The following is a 17,363-nucleotide window of genomic DNA, read 5'->3' on the forward strand; positions in this document are numbered from 1 at the left end:
TAACTTACTCTAATAGAGAGAAATCTCTTGCAAGATGGGTCTTCCCAAGGAATTAATGGAAGATGCATTAGATCTCACATCTGGGTTCTTCCCATAGACTACATCAAGATACAAGAGGTAGAATCCTTGTATGCCATGTGGCAAAATTATGTGGTAAGTTTCATGGTGCCCCTTATCTTACATGATACATCTATTAGAGCATTTTGCATCATAAAGATATTTACAATGTGCATAAAGATATTTATTTTACAAAATCAGAAGTTGCATAAGCACTCCAAAATGACCCAGTAATTGACATTTAGTCAGACACCATGACATGGGTAGAATACTGCAAAATCTCGTGATATAAAAAAATTAGGGTAATCTAAAATTTGACTAGGCAGCTTCAAGCTTGAGATTTTTGGATATGCTGTCTCTCTTTGACCCAGTAGAATTCAGAATGGTTGATCCCCTGGCTGCATTATCAGCAAGCTTCAAATCTGATAAAGCATCACACAACGATTTAGAAGATTCTGATGCCTCGGTTTCTCCTGCTGCTGTATCCACCCCAGCTTGGGAGACCAGTATATGCGGGTTCTGATTTCCAAGTTCCAATTCTAATTTTCTGAACTCCTCTTCAATATCTTCATCCTCAATATCTACATATGATGTATCTGATTCCGCTAGAACCACATAAACTCAGGTTAGACATACAGGGTTTCAACTTTCTTAAAAATGAAGTACGGAAGGCCAAAACTGAAAATTCATGGATGCAACATCATGTGTTTGTGATTGGCTCCATTTACCCAATTTGCACCAGATTCCATCCACATTACTCAAGCTTAAGTTAGACTATTGTGTAAAATTAGGGTTTGTTTTGGGGTAGTTTTAATTTTTGCTTTTAGCAGTAGAAGTAAAAGCAAAAGTGACTACTGTCCTGCTGATTGCTTTTATGCTTGAGAACTCTATTTTAAAAATGCTTTAATTAAAACTAAAGATAATTTTGACATTTTAAAAAATTTAATTAAAACCGAATGTGTTTCCCATATTGCTTTTGAGGAAATGCAGAGGTTTCCCTTCAATATGTAGGTAAATCACATTATGAAGTGCAGAGTCCAATGTTTGGAAGTGCCATTCAAACATTTTTAAAAGTTGAATTGACATTTAAATGTTATTTTTAGTTTTTAAGAAGCTCTCCCAAACAAGACTAATATATAACCGTTTTTTTATACACTAATATTGAAAACCATGAACAGATTAGTATGGTAGCCACGTTACCTATATGCAATCGAAGGAAGAGAGGGAAAAAGGAAAACAGAAAAAAAAAAAAAAAATTACCTAGAGCTTCTTGTACTTGCTTTTGTGAATCAATACTATCACCAAGTTCTTGCAAACAGCGTTGAACTTCTTCCACATCAATCCTATTTTCCTTTATCGCTCGTGCACCAATTTGAATGGCTTCAGAAACCTGCTATCAGGAGATGATGGATGAGAATACATTATTCATAATTTTTATCAGTAAGGAACTTGTTAATTGTTATGGTTAATGAAACATACTGTGATATTAGTTTTTACTTCCAGCATGATCTTATAACTGAGACAAATCACTAGTTACTCATTCAAGTATAATTTAAGCCAATAAGAAATACTAAAAATGCACATGAACTCATGCAGAAAATTCTGTTTAATGGCTTAAATAACCTTTTTTGTGGATTCAGCATTTGCAATAAGACTGAGAACTTCCTCCACTCGGTTCAAAAAGGATATACATTTTTCTCTACTCTCAGAGGCCAATTTTAACGCCTTTGCATGTCTCAGTGCAACCTTTTTGTTTCCAGAATTTAGAGAAGCTAGTGCAGCTTTTTTTGATCTGCACAAAGAACAGATGCCATTCATAATTTGATCTGCACAAAGAACAGATGCCATTCATAAGAGACCCCTAATCTCTGTTTTGCATTATCAGGGATACATGTTTTACTGTATCCACATTAGTTATAATCATGTCGACTAAAGTATTAGAGGTTAGAATTGTTACACTTCACAACGTTGGTCAATCACATCAAGTTGCTGCTGAAGGTTTTCTGTTGTCCAAGTCAAGTGCAAAATATCAAGATCCAGGCTTGTGGTACCCGAAACTGCTGCAGCGGAAAGAGAAACTTTCACACCCTGTAAAATTGTAGAACTCAATGTAAACCCTGAGATAATTTCAAGACACCATGCATAGATGAAGTGCACAAAGAAAAAAAGTTATTCAGAATTGAACTTATGTAGGACCAGTCACTATTTTGGCCTGTATTGACATGTATTGGAAGAACTTTTGGTCAGCGAGTAGTTGGTTATCCACACAGCTAAGATTTTATTCAACTTATAAGTTAATGACAAGTATCATATGTGACTTAAAGTGGAAGGTTTCAAAGACCTGATTAAAAACTGGTGCTTGAGCTACAGGTTCAGTGGCTCTAGCCATTTTATTCTGGCTTCTAAATCGAAATCCTTGAAGATGGACTTAAAAGCTTGAAATTGAGAGGTGATTGGAAATGTGTCGATCAGGAAAGCAGATACATTATTGGGATGCGAAGGAGAGGGAAGCTCCACCGAGGAAGAGCTTGAGGCTAAAAGAGTGGCTGTTGAAGACTTTAATAAGTGGACAATGCTACAAGAAACCTCTTGGAGGTAGAAGTCGAGAGAGTTATAACTGAAGGATGAGACAAAAATGCAAAATGGTAAATGCACACAGAAGAAGAAACTTTATGGCTAGAATAAGAGTGAATGGAGCTTAGTTATCCACTCAAGAGGAAATCAAGGAGCGGGTGACTTAACTCTTAAATGAGCTTTCTTGCTGAGTCTGGATAATGGGGACCTTGAATTAGTGGGATGTGCTTTGATTCTTTGAGAGAGGAGCAAGCTAAGAGCTTGCAATTGCTGTTTTCAGAGGAGGAAGTTTTCTCTACCCTCTCAGCTTTGAATGGGGATAAAGCCCAGAAACCTGATGGGTTTACCATAGCCTTTTGGCAACTGTGTTAGGACTTCATGCAGCGTGAAGTGTTGGGGTTCTTTGAGGACTTCTATGAGCAAGGGCTCTTTGAAAGAAGTTTAAATGCTACTTACTTGGTCTTAATCCCAAAAAAAAAAAAAAAAACTAGGGTTAAAGATTTGAATGATTTTACACCAATTAGTTTGATGGGCAGCTGGTAGAAATCACTAGCAAAGGTGTAACCAAATAGACTCAAAAAATGGCAGGCAAGATGGTCTCTAGCTCTCAATAGAAAAGAGACAAATTTTGGACATCATTCTTGTTGCAAATGAGGCCATCAATTCAAGGATGAAGAGTTGTACTAATGGTGTTTTATGCAAACCTGACATTGAGAACACCTATAATAATGCAAATTAGCTTCTGTTGCACTAGTGGATTAAAAAAATGTGGTCTCTAGCTCTCAATGGAAAAGAGACAAATTTTGGACATCGTTCTTGTTGCAAATGAGGCCATCAATTCAAGGATGAAGAGTTGTACTAACGGTATTTTATGCAAACCTGACATTGAGAACACCTATGATAATGTAAATTAGAGTTTCTTGCTTGCAGTTTTAGAGAAAATATAGGTCTCTTCAATTAGGCACTCAGTACTTGTTAATGGCACTCCTAATGACTTCTTTCAAAGTTTTAGAGGGATTGAGGCAAGGGAACCTTCTTGCTTCTTATTTATTTTTTATAGCAATGAAAACTCTTAGTTGTCTTCTAAAGGGATTGGGTTTCAAGGTGGGAGGTAGAGATGGCGACAGGCTGGAAGTGTCTCACCTATTGTTTGCCAACGACACCTTGATTTTTTTTAAGGCATGCAAAAATCAAGTGCTATATCTTAGTTAGATTTTAATGTGGTTTAAGGCAATTTCTGGGCTAAAGATCAACTTGGACAGGAGTGGGTTGATTCCAATTAGGAGTGTTTCTAACGTGGAGGAATTGTTGGCTAGTTTAGGGTGCAAAGTGGGCTTGCTCTCATCCACATAACTGGGTCTCCCTTTGGGAGTTGCCTACAAATCAACGGTGATTTGGGACATGGTGGAAAAGAGGTTTCAGAGAAGACTTGCAATTGACAATGTTGATCTATTAGAACAAGAGCTTAAATTCTTTTTTATGAGTACTTTGGAGTGGATCAAAGGGGGTTTGGAGGATATGTCTATGTCTACAGTAGATTTTGTTAATTAGTTAGGCTGTAAGGGAAAGGAGTGTTTTTTGTTTTCTCTTTTCTTATTCATTGCCTTGCAGTGCCCTTGTGAACAGGACATCTACTTTGTGCGCCTTTTTACCGCTTTTAAATATATTGCTTCCCTTGCCCATAGTAATAATAATAATAATAATAATAAAAAGACAAGTATTAAAAACTTAGTTCATATTTGCATGTTCTGGTGATATTAGGAATTTTTTGTTGATTGTAAAATGATGTCATCTACATCCATCCCATTAACTAGCTTCATGTAGCTATGTTCTTTATGTTGGAACTTGGAAGAATCAAGTTTTCTAAGTGTCAGTAGCTTTCAAGATCACCCCTATTTTTTCACACATCAAAAATAGTAATTCATTTCTTTTGAGAATCATACTTCTATTTTTTGACAAGCATCTCATTTGAGAATCACACTTGAAAAATCCCAAAGGGACAAAAGAACCATATACCTCTATCAATTCCTTCTTACTGATTGAGAGGTACTGTGCTTTCCCACATCCTGACAAATAACTCAAAACTGCAGATGCCTCTCTGGTTCCTCCACAGATGTCCTGAAACTTCTTCATTGTAATAACACATGAAGAAGTCCACTGGCTTTCAGATAAAACCTTGACAACTTCAACAGTTTTATCCTAGACATCAAAAGAATAAATGTCAATGGATTTTGGAGTCATATCAGAGACAACATTCTATGTTAGTACAGTGAGAAGTAAATGAATGAGAAGCCTGTTTACACTGCCAACAAGCTAAGTAGGACCAATTTATTATTTGATAAGGTCCAACTGAATAAACGGATAAAAACAAACAAAAATAAAATGTTGCTAGATGGTAATCTGAGCATGTTAAGAATTCACTTGGTTCGTCACCATGCAAATTTGGGAATGGAAATCATATTTTCCAAAATAAATGGTACAAATATGAATATGAGATTTTGATGGGGAACAACATGGAAAACACCCCAACAAGGAAAATATTCACCAAAAATAGTTTTAGTAATTTTAATATTTCTTAGTTTTCGTTGGGGCCTTTTTTATTTTATTAAAATTGGTTTTAGCAGTTTATCGCTTAGTCAAATTTCTATTTGTTTTAGTTTTTAATTTGACTAGGAAAATCACTCATATTCCTACTCAAAAATAAAACCTTAGTCTTATTAGAAAAAAAGAGTTCCATGAGTCTACACAAACCTACATAGTCCTTAAATTTTAATGAATACAATTATTAACAATTATCTAATTTCTTAAGGTATGACTGCCTTCTCTAAGTGACATTGCTTAGAAATAGCTAGGTGTGATGACCAAGGATCTATGTTTTCTTTTCTTTTCGAAAGGAGGAAGAGTCACCTTAATAAAGAGTACTTTGGCTAGCATGCCAATCTATCAAATGTCCCTTTTCAGAATGCCTAAGATAGTGGTTAGAAGGATTGAGAAACTTCAAAGGGATTTTTTGTGGGGAGGGGGACATATGGAGGGAAAAGTTCATCTGATTAAGTGGGAGGTGGTTTGTACAGACAAGGATAATGGTGGGCTAGGACTTAGGAAGCTAGCTTTGTTGAACAAAGCTTTGCTTGGAAAGTGGATATGGAGGTATGCCTGTGACATAGATAATCTGTGGAGACAAGTGATCAAGGTGAAGTATGGGCAGGAGGGTCTTGATTGGAGGCCCAAAAAGGCAAATGGGGCGGTTGGAGTAGGGGTTTGGAAGGAGATTTGGAAAGAATCAGAGTGGTGTTGGGATAACATGACATTCCGAGTAGGGAAAGGCAACATGACCAGATTTTGGACAGATGTGTGGTGTTCAGAAACTTCATTGTCTCAGTGTTTCCCTCATCTCTTTGGTATGGCTGCGCAAAGGAATTCAACGGTTGAGGAAATGTGGGATCAGAATTTGGGTCAAGGAAATTGGAACCTTCACTTTGTGAGGGATTTCAATGATTGGGAGCTGGAGATGGTTGGGGATTTCCTCCACTTTTTGAGGGGTTTTAAACCCTCCTTGGAAGAAGACTCAGTTCTGTGGAGGAAAGGAAAGAGTGATTAGTACAGGGTCAAGGAAGCTTATAGTCTGTTGGCAAAGTCTGATGATATAGTTTTCCTTCAAGAAGTATTTGGGTGGCAAGGGTGCCAACTAAGGTTGCTTTTTTTGCCTGGGAGGCGACATGGGGGAAGGTGCTAACTTTGGATAATCTTCAAAGAAGAGGATTTCAACTGCCAAACCGTTGCTTCTTGTGTGGCTGTGAGGAAGAAAGTGTAAATCATATCCTTATACATTGTACAGTGGTTAGAGCCTTATGGGATATTGTTTTTGGTTTAGTTGATGTGAAATGGGTTTTTCCAGAAACTGTAAAGGAGGTTTTAGCTAGTTGGAAGGGAACGTTTGTGAGAAAGAAAAGGAAAAAGATATGGGATACCATTCCGTTGTGTATTTTTTGGACGGTGTGGAAGGAGAGGAATAGATTAGCTTTTAGGGGGGGGATTTTAAATGTTCAAAAGTTAAAGAATTTTTTTGTTTGTAATTTGTGGAGTTGGGCCAAATTGTATGTCGGAGAGGAGGCGTTCTCCCTTATAGGCTTCCTAGAGTGGATAGCTTCCACTTAGAGGGAGGTGTTTTTTTTTTAGGCTTAAGTTGCCTTGTATACTTCCTGTATGCTTTGCGGCGTTTTGCCTTTTTAATGCATATCCTTACTTATCAAAAAAAAAATGTTTTCTTTTCTTATCTTCTTTGATATTTCATCTCATTATACAACAAAGGAGAATCTTCAATGAATCTATGGTATTGGAAATCTAAAAAATCCTGCATCAGATTTCCATTTTAATGTTTGATTAAATTGGGCCGAGGGCTTCTTGAATCGAATCATGGGAAGGGAAGAGGAACAAGGGAGACTTGAAAGTTCAAGTTTCTTCCGCATTGATGCAAAGTCCTTTGAGTTGTGGATTGATTGGACAAAGGGCAGGGGAGAGGTTCAGATAGTGGAGAAAGGTAAAGGATTCCGAAGGTGGATCAAAGCGAGCAGAGGAGTAGTGGGGTGGATCCTGAAATCGCTGGAAGTATGTTGTAAATGGAGAGGAAAGAAGATGTTCAAGGGAGACGTGAATGATCGAGGTAGGAGATTCAGATTAGAAATGCGTCAAAATGAAGCCGGACGTTACCTTCTGTTATCTGTCCTTTCAGAGGATGACAGGAGATACTTCATTATTATCCCAAAGGGTTTTGATCTTTTGGGTTGGGATTTCTTGAGTCGAAAATTAAAGGAGTTAGCTAATTTTGGGGAACACCCTAAGGAGGGAACAAAGGTCTCTTATGGTGGTGAACTTGGACTTTCTCTTGTTAAACCCGGAGTAAGCTTTGTGGATGTAACCAAAAGTAAGGCAAAAAGAAGAAGTGAGGAAGTTTGGGTTGAAGTTGGGAATGAGGCTTATACCTCAAAGCTGAAAGTTCTTAGTCGTTGTTTGGTGGGTAGATGGGATGATGAGATCGGGGTTGTGCCTGATGTGAGGGCAATGGAGAGTTGGGCAAACACGCAGTGGAGTTTCTGTGCCCAAGTGAGAGTAGCTGCTTTAAGTGAGTCTTTGTTTCTGTTTGAATTTTCTAATTCAAACGATGCTAAAAGAGTGTTGAAGGAAGGGAGTCGGCTCCTCAAAGGCGCCAGATTATCCCTTGATTGGTGGGCTCCTACTGTGGGGTGTTCTAGGATGGAGTTTCAGAGGGATGTTTCCTGGGTGAGAATCCCAGGGCTGCCCTTACAGTTTTGGAACATGGAGTTTTTTAAATTGGTGGGGGATGCTTGTGGGGGTTTTGTAGCCGTGGACGACGAGACTGAAGAGCTCCGTTACAGGAAAGTGGCTAGAATCCTTGTTAAAAATAATGGAAAGGAGGTGCCTGGAAGGTTAGAGGTGATAGCGGGGTTTGCTTCATTTTCTATCCCGTTGTGGTGGGAGGATTCAGTGTGGTTCTCGGTTGTTCAGGTGGCGACGAAGATAAAGCCTCAAAGGGGAGTTGAACCAGAGAGCAAGGTTCCTACCGAGCAGGAAGAAGGGGAGTGTGTTTCATGTACCGTGGTGCGAGTGGAAGAGGAGATCTATGGGAAAGGTACTCCTGCTGGAGGCATAGGTGATGGGGTCAATGGATTGGTACTTCGGTTTCCCGAGGAAAAGGCTAGGTTTTCAGACGGCGAAAGTCTTGTCTCTCTGCAAAAGAAAGTCGGATTGGTGAAAAAGATCTCTGACGCGACAAAAAGTGGGGGGTCTGGATTGATAAGTTTGGAAGGAAGGAAATGTTCTGGTGATGGAAGATTTTCTACGGAAAGACAGAGGAACCAATCCTCTGTGAGGGTCGGGTCGGAGTGCAGGAAGTCAATGGGAGGGCTTTTAAGCCTGCAGAAGCCTAGGTTGTAGCCTAGGTTGTATCGGGCCAAGCTTCCTTTTAAAAAAGTGAGGTTGGGCTTTCCTAATAAAAAGGGGCGATGGGCTGTTACTGTTGGGCCCAATAGAGAAATAGGAGATAAAAAGTTTTCGGCCCAAGTCCTAAGGCTCCCTTTATCTCAGTCAGGGGAGCTCAAGTCGGAGCTCCCGAAGCCAAGAGCTGCAAAGGAGATTTCAATGTCGGAGGCGCCCCCATCGGAACAAGGCCTTATCTCAGGTACGATCCCCATTTCGGTTTCTTCTACTCTTGGGGGGGTTTCTGGGGAATCCGCTGGCACTTCTTCTCTTTCTCTGTCGGGGTTGGGAGAGTCCGAGGGATACACGAGGACAAAGGAGATTGTGGAATCGACCGAAGACCCTTTGGAGTCTGAGATACCACTTTGCATGGTTCTTAAGGATGGACGGTCTTTTTCCATGCCAGGTAAAGATGGGGCCAAGACGCGTGTTTTTGAGAATCCCATCGTGCATGATATTCCCGTTTCTTCAGTGGTGGAGATGCCTTTTTTCCACATCACGGAAGCGAGTGCAGAGGAGAAGGACAAATCCCCTTGGGTAAATAAGAAATTCCTTGGCTTTTGCAAGACTGTGGGGGTCTCGATTGAAGGCTTCGAAGAGGATATTTTGAGAATCCTCAAGGAGATGGAGAATAGGAGATGTTTAATCAAGAAGCACAATGAGAGCAAAAGGGGAACGTCTTCGGTTTCAAGGAAGGATAGAGAGTTGAAGAAGCTAATTAGCTCAATTAATTATGATAGATTAGCTGGAAGAGAGGCGGAGGAAGGGGTGTTGGGAAGGCAAATGACTGTGGTCCCTTATGAAGCTTAGATTATTATCCTGGAATGTTAAAGGCTTGCATGACCCAGATAAAAGGATGGTCATTAAGTCAATGGTAAGAAAACATAAGCCAGATTTAGTTTGTTTTCAGGAGACTAAAATGAAGGAAATGTCTGAAAGGATTGTTAGAAGCCTGGAGATTGGTAGGAATTTGGGTTGGGTCTCTAGTTGCAAAGGGATCGGCAGGAGGGGTGCTAGTAATGTGGGATAAGAAAGTCTTGGAAGGGCTGGAGTTTGAGGTGGGTTCTTTTTCTATTTCTTGTCGTTTTAGAAATTGTGAGGAGGGCTTTGTTTGGGTTTTCTCTGGGTTATATGGCCCGTCCAAAGGAAGGGAGAGGAGGGAGATGTGGGAAGAACTAGCCGCTGTTAAAGGGCTTTGGAATGATCCTTGGTGTATAGCAGGGGATTTCAACGTGGTGCGTTTCCCAGTTGAAACGAGTAATGGCAGGCAAATGTCAAACACGATGAGAGAATTTTCAAGCTTTATTGATGAGTTCGAATTAGTAGACCCACCACTAGGAGGTGGAGCTTTTACGTGGAGTGGAGGGGAAGGAGGTTCTCTAAAGGCTCGGTTAGACCATTTCTTGTTTTCAGGAGATTAGGAGGAACTTGTATCGGGGGCAATGCAAATGCTTCTTCCTAGACCTGTTTCTAACCATTGGCCGATTTTGTTAGACTGTGGTGGGATGAGAACAGGTAAAAGCCCATTTAGATTTGAAAATATGTGGCTGAGGGTGGAAGGTTTTATGGATAAGATGAAAGATTGGTGGCAGTCTTATAATTATAGGGGGAAACCTAGTCTTGTGCTTGCGAAAAAGCTAAAGGCTTTGAAATACGATTTGAAAAAATGGAATAAAGAGACCATTGGCAATGTTTCTGTTAGGAAGGATGCAGCCTGGGAGGAGTTAAACCATTAGGACAGTTTAGAAAGGATTGGCTCCCTTTCTGAGGAAGAGAAAAGTAATCAACAGATAGCCAGAGACGAATTCAGCCACTGTGCTATCCTTGAAGAAATTTCTTGGAGGCAGAAGTCGAGGGCACTCTGGCTGAAGGAGGGAGACAACAATACCAAGTTTTTTCATCGCATGGCTAACGCTAGGATAAGAGGAAATTTCATCAGTAGCTTGACAGTCAGGGGTGTTCAGCTGGTGAAAGAGGAGGAGCTCAAAGAAGGAATTGGTTCCTACTTTAAATCTTTGTTTGAAGAACCTCAGGTGAGAAGACCTGATGTGGAGACAGGTTTTTTTAAAACTCTTGACTCCTTGGATAACGAGAGTTTGGAAGGGCACTTTTCGGAGGAGGAGGTTACCAAAGCTCTCTCAGAGTTGGGGGGTGATAAGGCGCCAGGGCCGGATGGTTTTACATTGGCGTTCTGGAAGTCTTGTTGGCCTATTGTCGGGGGGGAAGTGATGCAGGTGTTTGAGGAGTTCCACTTGCAGAATGCTGTCTACCGAAGCCTTAATGCAACATTCTTAGTACTTATCCCGAAGAAAGGAGGGGCTAGTGATGTGCAGGATTTTAGGCCTATCAGTCTTGTGGGGAGCCTTTACAAAATTATGGCCAAAGTCCTTGCAAATAGGTTGAAGAGAGTGATGGGAAAAGTGGTTTCGAACAGCCAGAATGCGTTTGTAGGAGGGAGGCAGATCTTGGATGCAGTTTTGGTAGCTAATGAGGCGATAGACTCAAGGAAACGTAATGGTGGGGCAGGTTATGTGTGTAAATTGGATATTGAAAAGGCTTACGATCACGTAAATTGGAGGTTCCTCCTATCAGTTTTGGAAAAGATGGGTTTCGGACCCAAGTGGCGAAATTGGATTTATTATTGTATTTCAACTGTGAGAATGGCAGTGTTAGTGAATGGCGCTCCAACAGATTTTTTCTCAACGTTTAGAGGCCTACGGCAGGGAGACCCACTATCTCCTTATTTGTTTGTGCTTATAATGGAAGCTTTTAGCAGATTAATTTCAAGAGCTGAGGAGAAAGGTTTTATTAGAGGATTCAAGGTAAAGGGGCAAAGTGGAGAAGGGGTTTCAGTGTCCCATTTGTTGTTTGCAGATGACACACTTCTCTTTTGCGAGGATAATAGGGATCAGCTGATGTTTTGGAAGTGGGCTGTTTATGGTTTTGAATTGGTATCAGGTCTCAAAATTAACATGCAGAAAAGCGAAGTGGAAGATATGGACAGAGCAGCCTCAGTTTTTTGGTGTAAAGTAGGGAAGTTCCCTACTACTTATCTAGGGTTACCTCTTGGAGCTCGTCACAATTTGGGTAGTGTCTGGGATGTTGTAGAGGAAAGATTCAAGAGAAATTTGGCTACGTGGAAAAAACAGTATCTTTCTAAGGGGGGTCGTCTCACTCTCATTAAGAGCACTCTCTCAAATCTCCCCATTTATTTTATGTCGCTCTTTGTAATCCCAAGAAAAGTGAGACTCAGATTGGAGAAAATTCAAAGGGAGTTTTTGTGGGGAGATATGGAGGAGAGAAGGAAGATCCACTTGGTAAGATGGGCGGCTGTTTGCAAAGACAAGAGGTATGGAGGATTGGGGTTAAGGCATATGAAGGATTTCAATAAGGCTTTGCTCGGTAAATGGCTTTGGAGATTCCATCTTGAGAGAGGGAGTTTTTGGAGGAAAGTCATTGTGGGTAAATTTGGAGAGAAGGAAGGGGGATGGACCACTAGAGAGGTGAGAGAGTCTTATGGGATGGGCCTTTGGAAAGACATTAGAAAGGGTTGGGAGGATTTCTCTCTTAGAACTAGAATTCATATTGGTAATGGTAGAAGCACTAGATTTTGGTGGGACATTTGGGTAGGAGACTCTAAGCTGAAGGATATGTTCCCTCAGCTGTTCAGAATGGCAACGAACAATTCTGCTGCAGTGGCTGATCTTTGGGGAGGCAAGGAGGGGGTGGTGGGGTTTGGGAGGTGCACTTTAGAAGATCCTTTCAAGATTGGGAATTGGAGGAGGTGAGTCGTTTTCTGGAATATATTTCTGCAGTAAAGGTTCAAGATGGGGAGGATTTCTTGGTTTGGAAGATTGAGAGGAGGGGAAAGTTTAGTGTTAAATCTTATTATAGGTCTTTAAAGGGTGAGAATAGCCCTTTCTTTCCGGCCAAAGAGGTTTGGGGTTCACATGCTCCTTTGAGAACTCGTTTTTTTACTTGGGAAGCAGTTTGGGGTAAAATTTCTACTATTGATATGTTGATGAGAAGGGGTTGGTCTATGGTTAATAGATGCAATCTGTGTAAAGAGAATGAGGAATCGGCGGACCATATCCTTATTCATTGTGACAAGACTAGGAAACTATGGAATTCAGTGTTGTCTTCTTTTGGGGTGATATGGGTATTCCCAGCTTCAGTGAGAAACTTGCTAAGCGAATGGAAAATCAAGGGTCTAGAGAAGAAAAGGAAAGCAGCGTGGAGATTAGCGCCTATTTGTCTCTTTTGGTGCATTTGGGGAGAGCGAAACCGAAGAACGTTCCAAGAGGAAGAAATGTCAGATACGAGTCTAAGGAACCTCTTTTTTCGGTCTCTTCTAGAGTGGTCTAAACCTTTTCTGGACTTAGACTATCTCTCCTTTCTGATTTTTTTGGGTGATGGGGTTGAAGTTTAGCTGTTTCCTTTTTAGTCTGTTGTTGTTTTTGTGGCCTTGGGTTTGGCTTTCTTTGTATACTGCCTGTGTACATGGGGAGCGCCCCCTTTTAGGTGTGTTTTAATCATAAATTTTCTCTTTGTCTATCAAAAAAAATGTTTGATTAAAGTTAGGACTTTGAAATTCCTGTCTTTTTTTTTTTTTTTTTTTTTCCCTCCAGTTTTGATAGGTAAGCAAGAAGTATGTATTAGTAGTGCCTAGCAAAAGGGCACCAAATGGCAAAGAACAAAAAGAGAAAAACAAAAAACAACTTCCTCACCTTATTTAGAGCTCAACCAATCGACAAAATCTACCATAAAATTGATGCCTCATCAATGTACATTCTAAACCAATCCAAAAAAAATACATATAGAGGAATTTTTTAGCATTCAAATAACCCCTGATCTCTCCTTTTTTTTTTTTTTTGATAACCATGGATGTCCGGGCCAACTTACGCGCACCTCGACTAATCCCACGGGGCCCTGAAGTTAACGACCGGATAAACCTCCAGTGGCCCTGAGGGGACTCGAACTGGTGACCATTGGGGAGCAAACCCAAGGCCGGACCAATTGAGCTACCCCTCAGGGTTCCCCTGATTTCTCCTTTTAAATGGTCTAAAATAAGAACAATGGAATAGCCCTCCATGCTTGCTTCTGCTTCTTCCAACAAAAGACCCTTGCCAACCTAAAAGGGTTGATCTTCCTAAAGAATGCATCACCTAAACTACCCTAAACCAAAAATAAAATAAAATAAAATAAAAAAGAAAAAATGCAGCAGTCACGAGAATGTGTCACCTAAACTCTTGTCTTGTCAAACTCTTATCTCCATTAGAGTGTTTAGTACCCTTAGGACTCATTCAAGAATTAATGCAAATTTACGTAACAATTCCTAAAGTAATATCTACAAAAATTGGATCTAGTTATAAATGAAGAAATAAATAAAAATAAGTTGTCTATCTACCTTTCATCTTTATTCCTATAGGGATTAGAATTAAAAAATACCAAGTCCTCCATCGGTATAAGATTTTTCCAAAATTGAGAGGATCTCATCTCAAGTAAACTAAAACTTTTCAAGTTATGTGCACTAGTAATCTTATATGTGGATATAAGATGCTCATTCCCTAATTTGGATGCCCATGAACCAAACCCATCCTAAATGTTAAATTTAGCATTTGATATGCCCTTTTTTTTCCTAATAGGCTTAACATTTGAGATGTCAATGGTGAAACCAATTTTGTAGAGACCCAAACTTCTAGTTTGTGGTTACTAACATGGGTTATAAGTTTTTTAGATAGAGGAATAATTAATTCTCTCTTTTTGGTAATTAAAAGACATATACATACCTTCAACAGTGGAAGAAGAATGAGATGATCTTCAAACATAACTTCTGCAGATGTTGATCTAACCATCATATGTTTTACTTTCCTAAAAAGCTGGGAAAGCCGTCCACTAGTTGGGTCCACAAGATCCACGCTTCGTATAATATCACCTTCATTATACATCAAAAACTGAAAGATGAAAAGTAAAGATAAAACCAAAAAACAAAAGCAGCCAGCTTATTTAAAGTTGCAGACATTTGCTAACGGAAATGACTAATGAGAGAGAGAGCCCTTTCATTAGTCATCAAAAACAAAAAAGTGAAAGTAAAAAATAAAACCGAAACAAAATAAAAAAAAAATTTTATAGGTAAAGGAAAATTCATTAAAAGCCAAAGAGGCTAAAGAAAGAGTATACACGGAGTATACCAAGATACAAAGGAGCAAACAAGCCTGATCCTTACTTGGTAGTTAACCAGTCTACAAAATCTATTAAAGAGAAAGTGTGTTCCTCTATATACACCCTACCCCAATTCACAAAAGTGTACAAAAAAATGGATTTAATTTCTTGGTCGTTCCTCTCAACATCGTCGAAGGCCCTCCTATTCCTTTCTTTCCAAATGGTCCACACCAAGCAGAGGGGGGCAGCTCTCCAAGCTTTCTCCCTTTTCTTGCCCACAAAGGATCCATGCCATCCCAGGAGGTTCCTTTTCACAGAGGAGTGCATCACCCATTGCACTCCAAAAAGGGAGAAGATCAGAAGCCATAACAATCTGCCCTTCTCACAAAACAAAAGAAGGTGATCTGTGGTTTCCACAACTTTTTTAAAGTTGCATATGTTTGGTGAAAAAAAATGAGAGAGCGCCGACAAAGCTATTTAGAGAGAGAGAGAGAGAGAGAGGGAGAGATTCGGTGAAACAAATAAGAGAGCACCTTCATTATAACCAGAAACCAAGAACAAAAAGTAAAGATGAAATCAAAAAACAAAAGCAACCAGCTTATTTAAAGTTGCAGACATTTGCTGAAACAGGTGTGTGTGTGTGAGAGAGAGAGAGAGAGAGAGTCCTGAGGGTATCAGGTCTAGGTGTACCACAATACAATTTCAAGCGTTAATGCCTTCTTTTTATTGGTAAGAAACTACAGTGAAGCCATCAGAAGGGGGCAAACCCAGGAGCATGAGGGGTATACAAAGTAACAAAAAACACAGAAAAGAAAACCAGCAGCCACAAGGGTCCTAAGGTAGCCACAACTAATCAATGAAATCTAAATAGTATAACTTTTCTTCCCCTAAGGAATACCTAAAACACAGGAATAGTGATTTAGAATGATGACACTTCTTCTAGATACACCAGGGTTAGCATTTTCCACTTCGATAGTATAAATATTTGGCACCATTTTTTGAACATCCAAGCTCCTCCAGGTTTTTCAATGAAGCAAATTGTAAGGAAAATAAGACTGCAACATACAAAGGTTCCAATTTGCAAATGAAAAATACGATTTAGTCCCTCTAGAAACACAAAAAACCACAATTAAACTGGGCGAGAATACAAAATGATGCATTCAAACAGTTGACTAGACAATTTAAATTCAGCCCCTAACCAGGCACACAAGCAACCCCATATTGATAGTGGAGATTCTGCAGAGCAAAGATTATGAAATCCACACAGTAAAAGAAAACCAATAATTTGTAAAGAATTTCAACCATCCACTAATAAGATATTCCTTTCCCCTTAAAGTATAGTAGCAACCGAAACCCAATAAACCCTGGCCCATTTGAACAACATTCCCGCAGCAGCAACCCCAATTTGCACAATTCTGATACATGTCATCTACATTGTTTTCTAGATAACCCAGACCCTGGTTTCACAAAAGAAAATGAAACGCAAAGAATAATGAAGGAAGGCCAAGAAGCTCACCAGAACATGGTCAAGGCACAAAGGGGTCAATCCTCCTCGATTAAACCAATCCTTCTTCACCTGAAATCCCTCCACTGTCAACTACAATACTCTCGATCATCAGTGAAAGAAAAAGGGCAAAAGGAAGAAAACCTGGGAAGGCGAAATGAAGAGAAGGTGGAAATGGCGAGCCACCTTCAGAATCAAATCTCTCCAAAACTGGTACCTTGCCTCCCAGTCAGATCTTTGTCCGCTAAACGCCTTGAATCGAGCAGTGGCAATCGCTTCCTCCTCCCAATCCTTCACTTCCCTCCTTATGAATTCCCTCACTGCCTCACTCTCCATTGCCTCCCCAAACCCCACTCTGCCTTCTGTTTGGTAATGGCCTTTTCAAACTGACAAAAGGGTTCTCTCGCCTAACTATTTGCAAAATAATAATAATAATTATAATAGAGATGATTAAAGAATAGAAAGTTTTCTCTTAAAAAAAAATAAAGTGTTTATAAAAATTATTTTAAAATTATTTTATGAGAATTATTTTAAAAATTAATCATATATATAGAGAATAATTAAAAATAAAATATTATATAAAAAAATATAATTATCAAATGAACGAGATAAATCTTATATTTAGAAAAATAATCTCCACTTATTGAAAAGAAAAATTTTAAATGTATTTATCAAATTTCCAATAAAATGATTTTCAAGATGATAATCAAATACATCGAAAGATCTTCTAATATTTTCAAAAAGTTGCAATAATACCCTTATCATCAATTTATTTATTTTAATAATTTTGTTCTTAAACTTCACCATACTTCTCCACAAGCTTTTCCTCCCACCTCACTAGTTCATTCTATCAAGCTTCGCAGCCACCATCACTAATTGTCTCCGTCTCCTTTACAACCTCCATTGAAGATAATAAGTTATGAACTTAGGAATATCCTTTCTCATTATGGTTTTCAAATGGGCTTGATGTGTTGTTTAAAATTCTAGCTAGTTGATTCTTTTAGCTCCTTATTAAATTTATCGGGTTGTGTTTTGTGTTGTATAAGTTTGTAAATATGTGGTAACCTAC

At 39.4% G+C, this 17,363-nt stretch overlaps 1 protein-coding gene across 2 annotated transcripts; it reads right to left on the minus strand.

The window, feature by feature from the left end:
• Positions 1–41: 41 nt before the first annotated feature.
• Positions 42–16,654, minus strand: LOC117918325 (charged multivesicular body protein 7). 2 transcript variants are annotated; one of them, XM_034834886.1, is made up of 8 exons: positions 16,439–16,654; positions 16,307–16,366; positions 14,418–14,582; positions 4,648–4,830; positions 2,015–2,145; positions 1,681–1,849; positions 1,318–1,447; positions 42–662 (listed from the first exon to the last, which is right to left on the minus strand). In XM_034834886.1, exons 1-8 carry the CDS (start codon positions 16,628–16,630, stop codon positions 376–378), a joined length of 1,317 nt encoding a protein of 438 aa, XP_034690777.1. In that variant the 5' UTR covers positions 16,631–16,654; the 3' UTR covers positions 42–375. The 2 variants fall into 2 exon arrangements, with proteins under 2 accessions (XP_034690777.1, XP_034690778.1); XM_034834887.1 differs by lacking the exon at positions 14,418–14,582.
• Positions 16,655–17,363: the final 709 nt, after the last annotated feature.

This window comes from Vitis riparia, chromosome 7, assembly GCF_004353265.1.
Source record: "Vitis riparia cultivar Riparia Gloire de Montpellier isolate 1030 chromosome 7, EGFV_Vit.rip_1.0, whole genome shotgun sequence".
NCBI lineage: Eukaryota > Viridiplantae > Streptophyta > Magnoliopsida > Vitales > Vitaceae > Vitis > Vitis riparia.

Bases quoted from the DNA above. Each gene is read 5' to 3' on its own strand.
- LOC117918325 (XM_034834886.1), bottom strand. From the start codon at position 16,630: ATGGAGAGTGAGGCAGTGAGGGAATTCATAAGGAGGGAAGTGAAGGAT. The intron at 1,850-2,014 runs GTAACAATTCTA...TTCTTTGTGCAG, and splicing joins ATTGACCAACGTTGTGAAGT to ATCAAAAAAAGCTGCACTAG. The intron at 1,448-1,680 runs GTTATTTAAGCC...TCCTGATAGCAG, and splicing joins ATGCTGAATCCACAAAAAAG to GTTTCTGAAGCCATTCAAAT.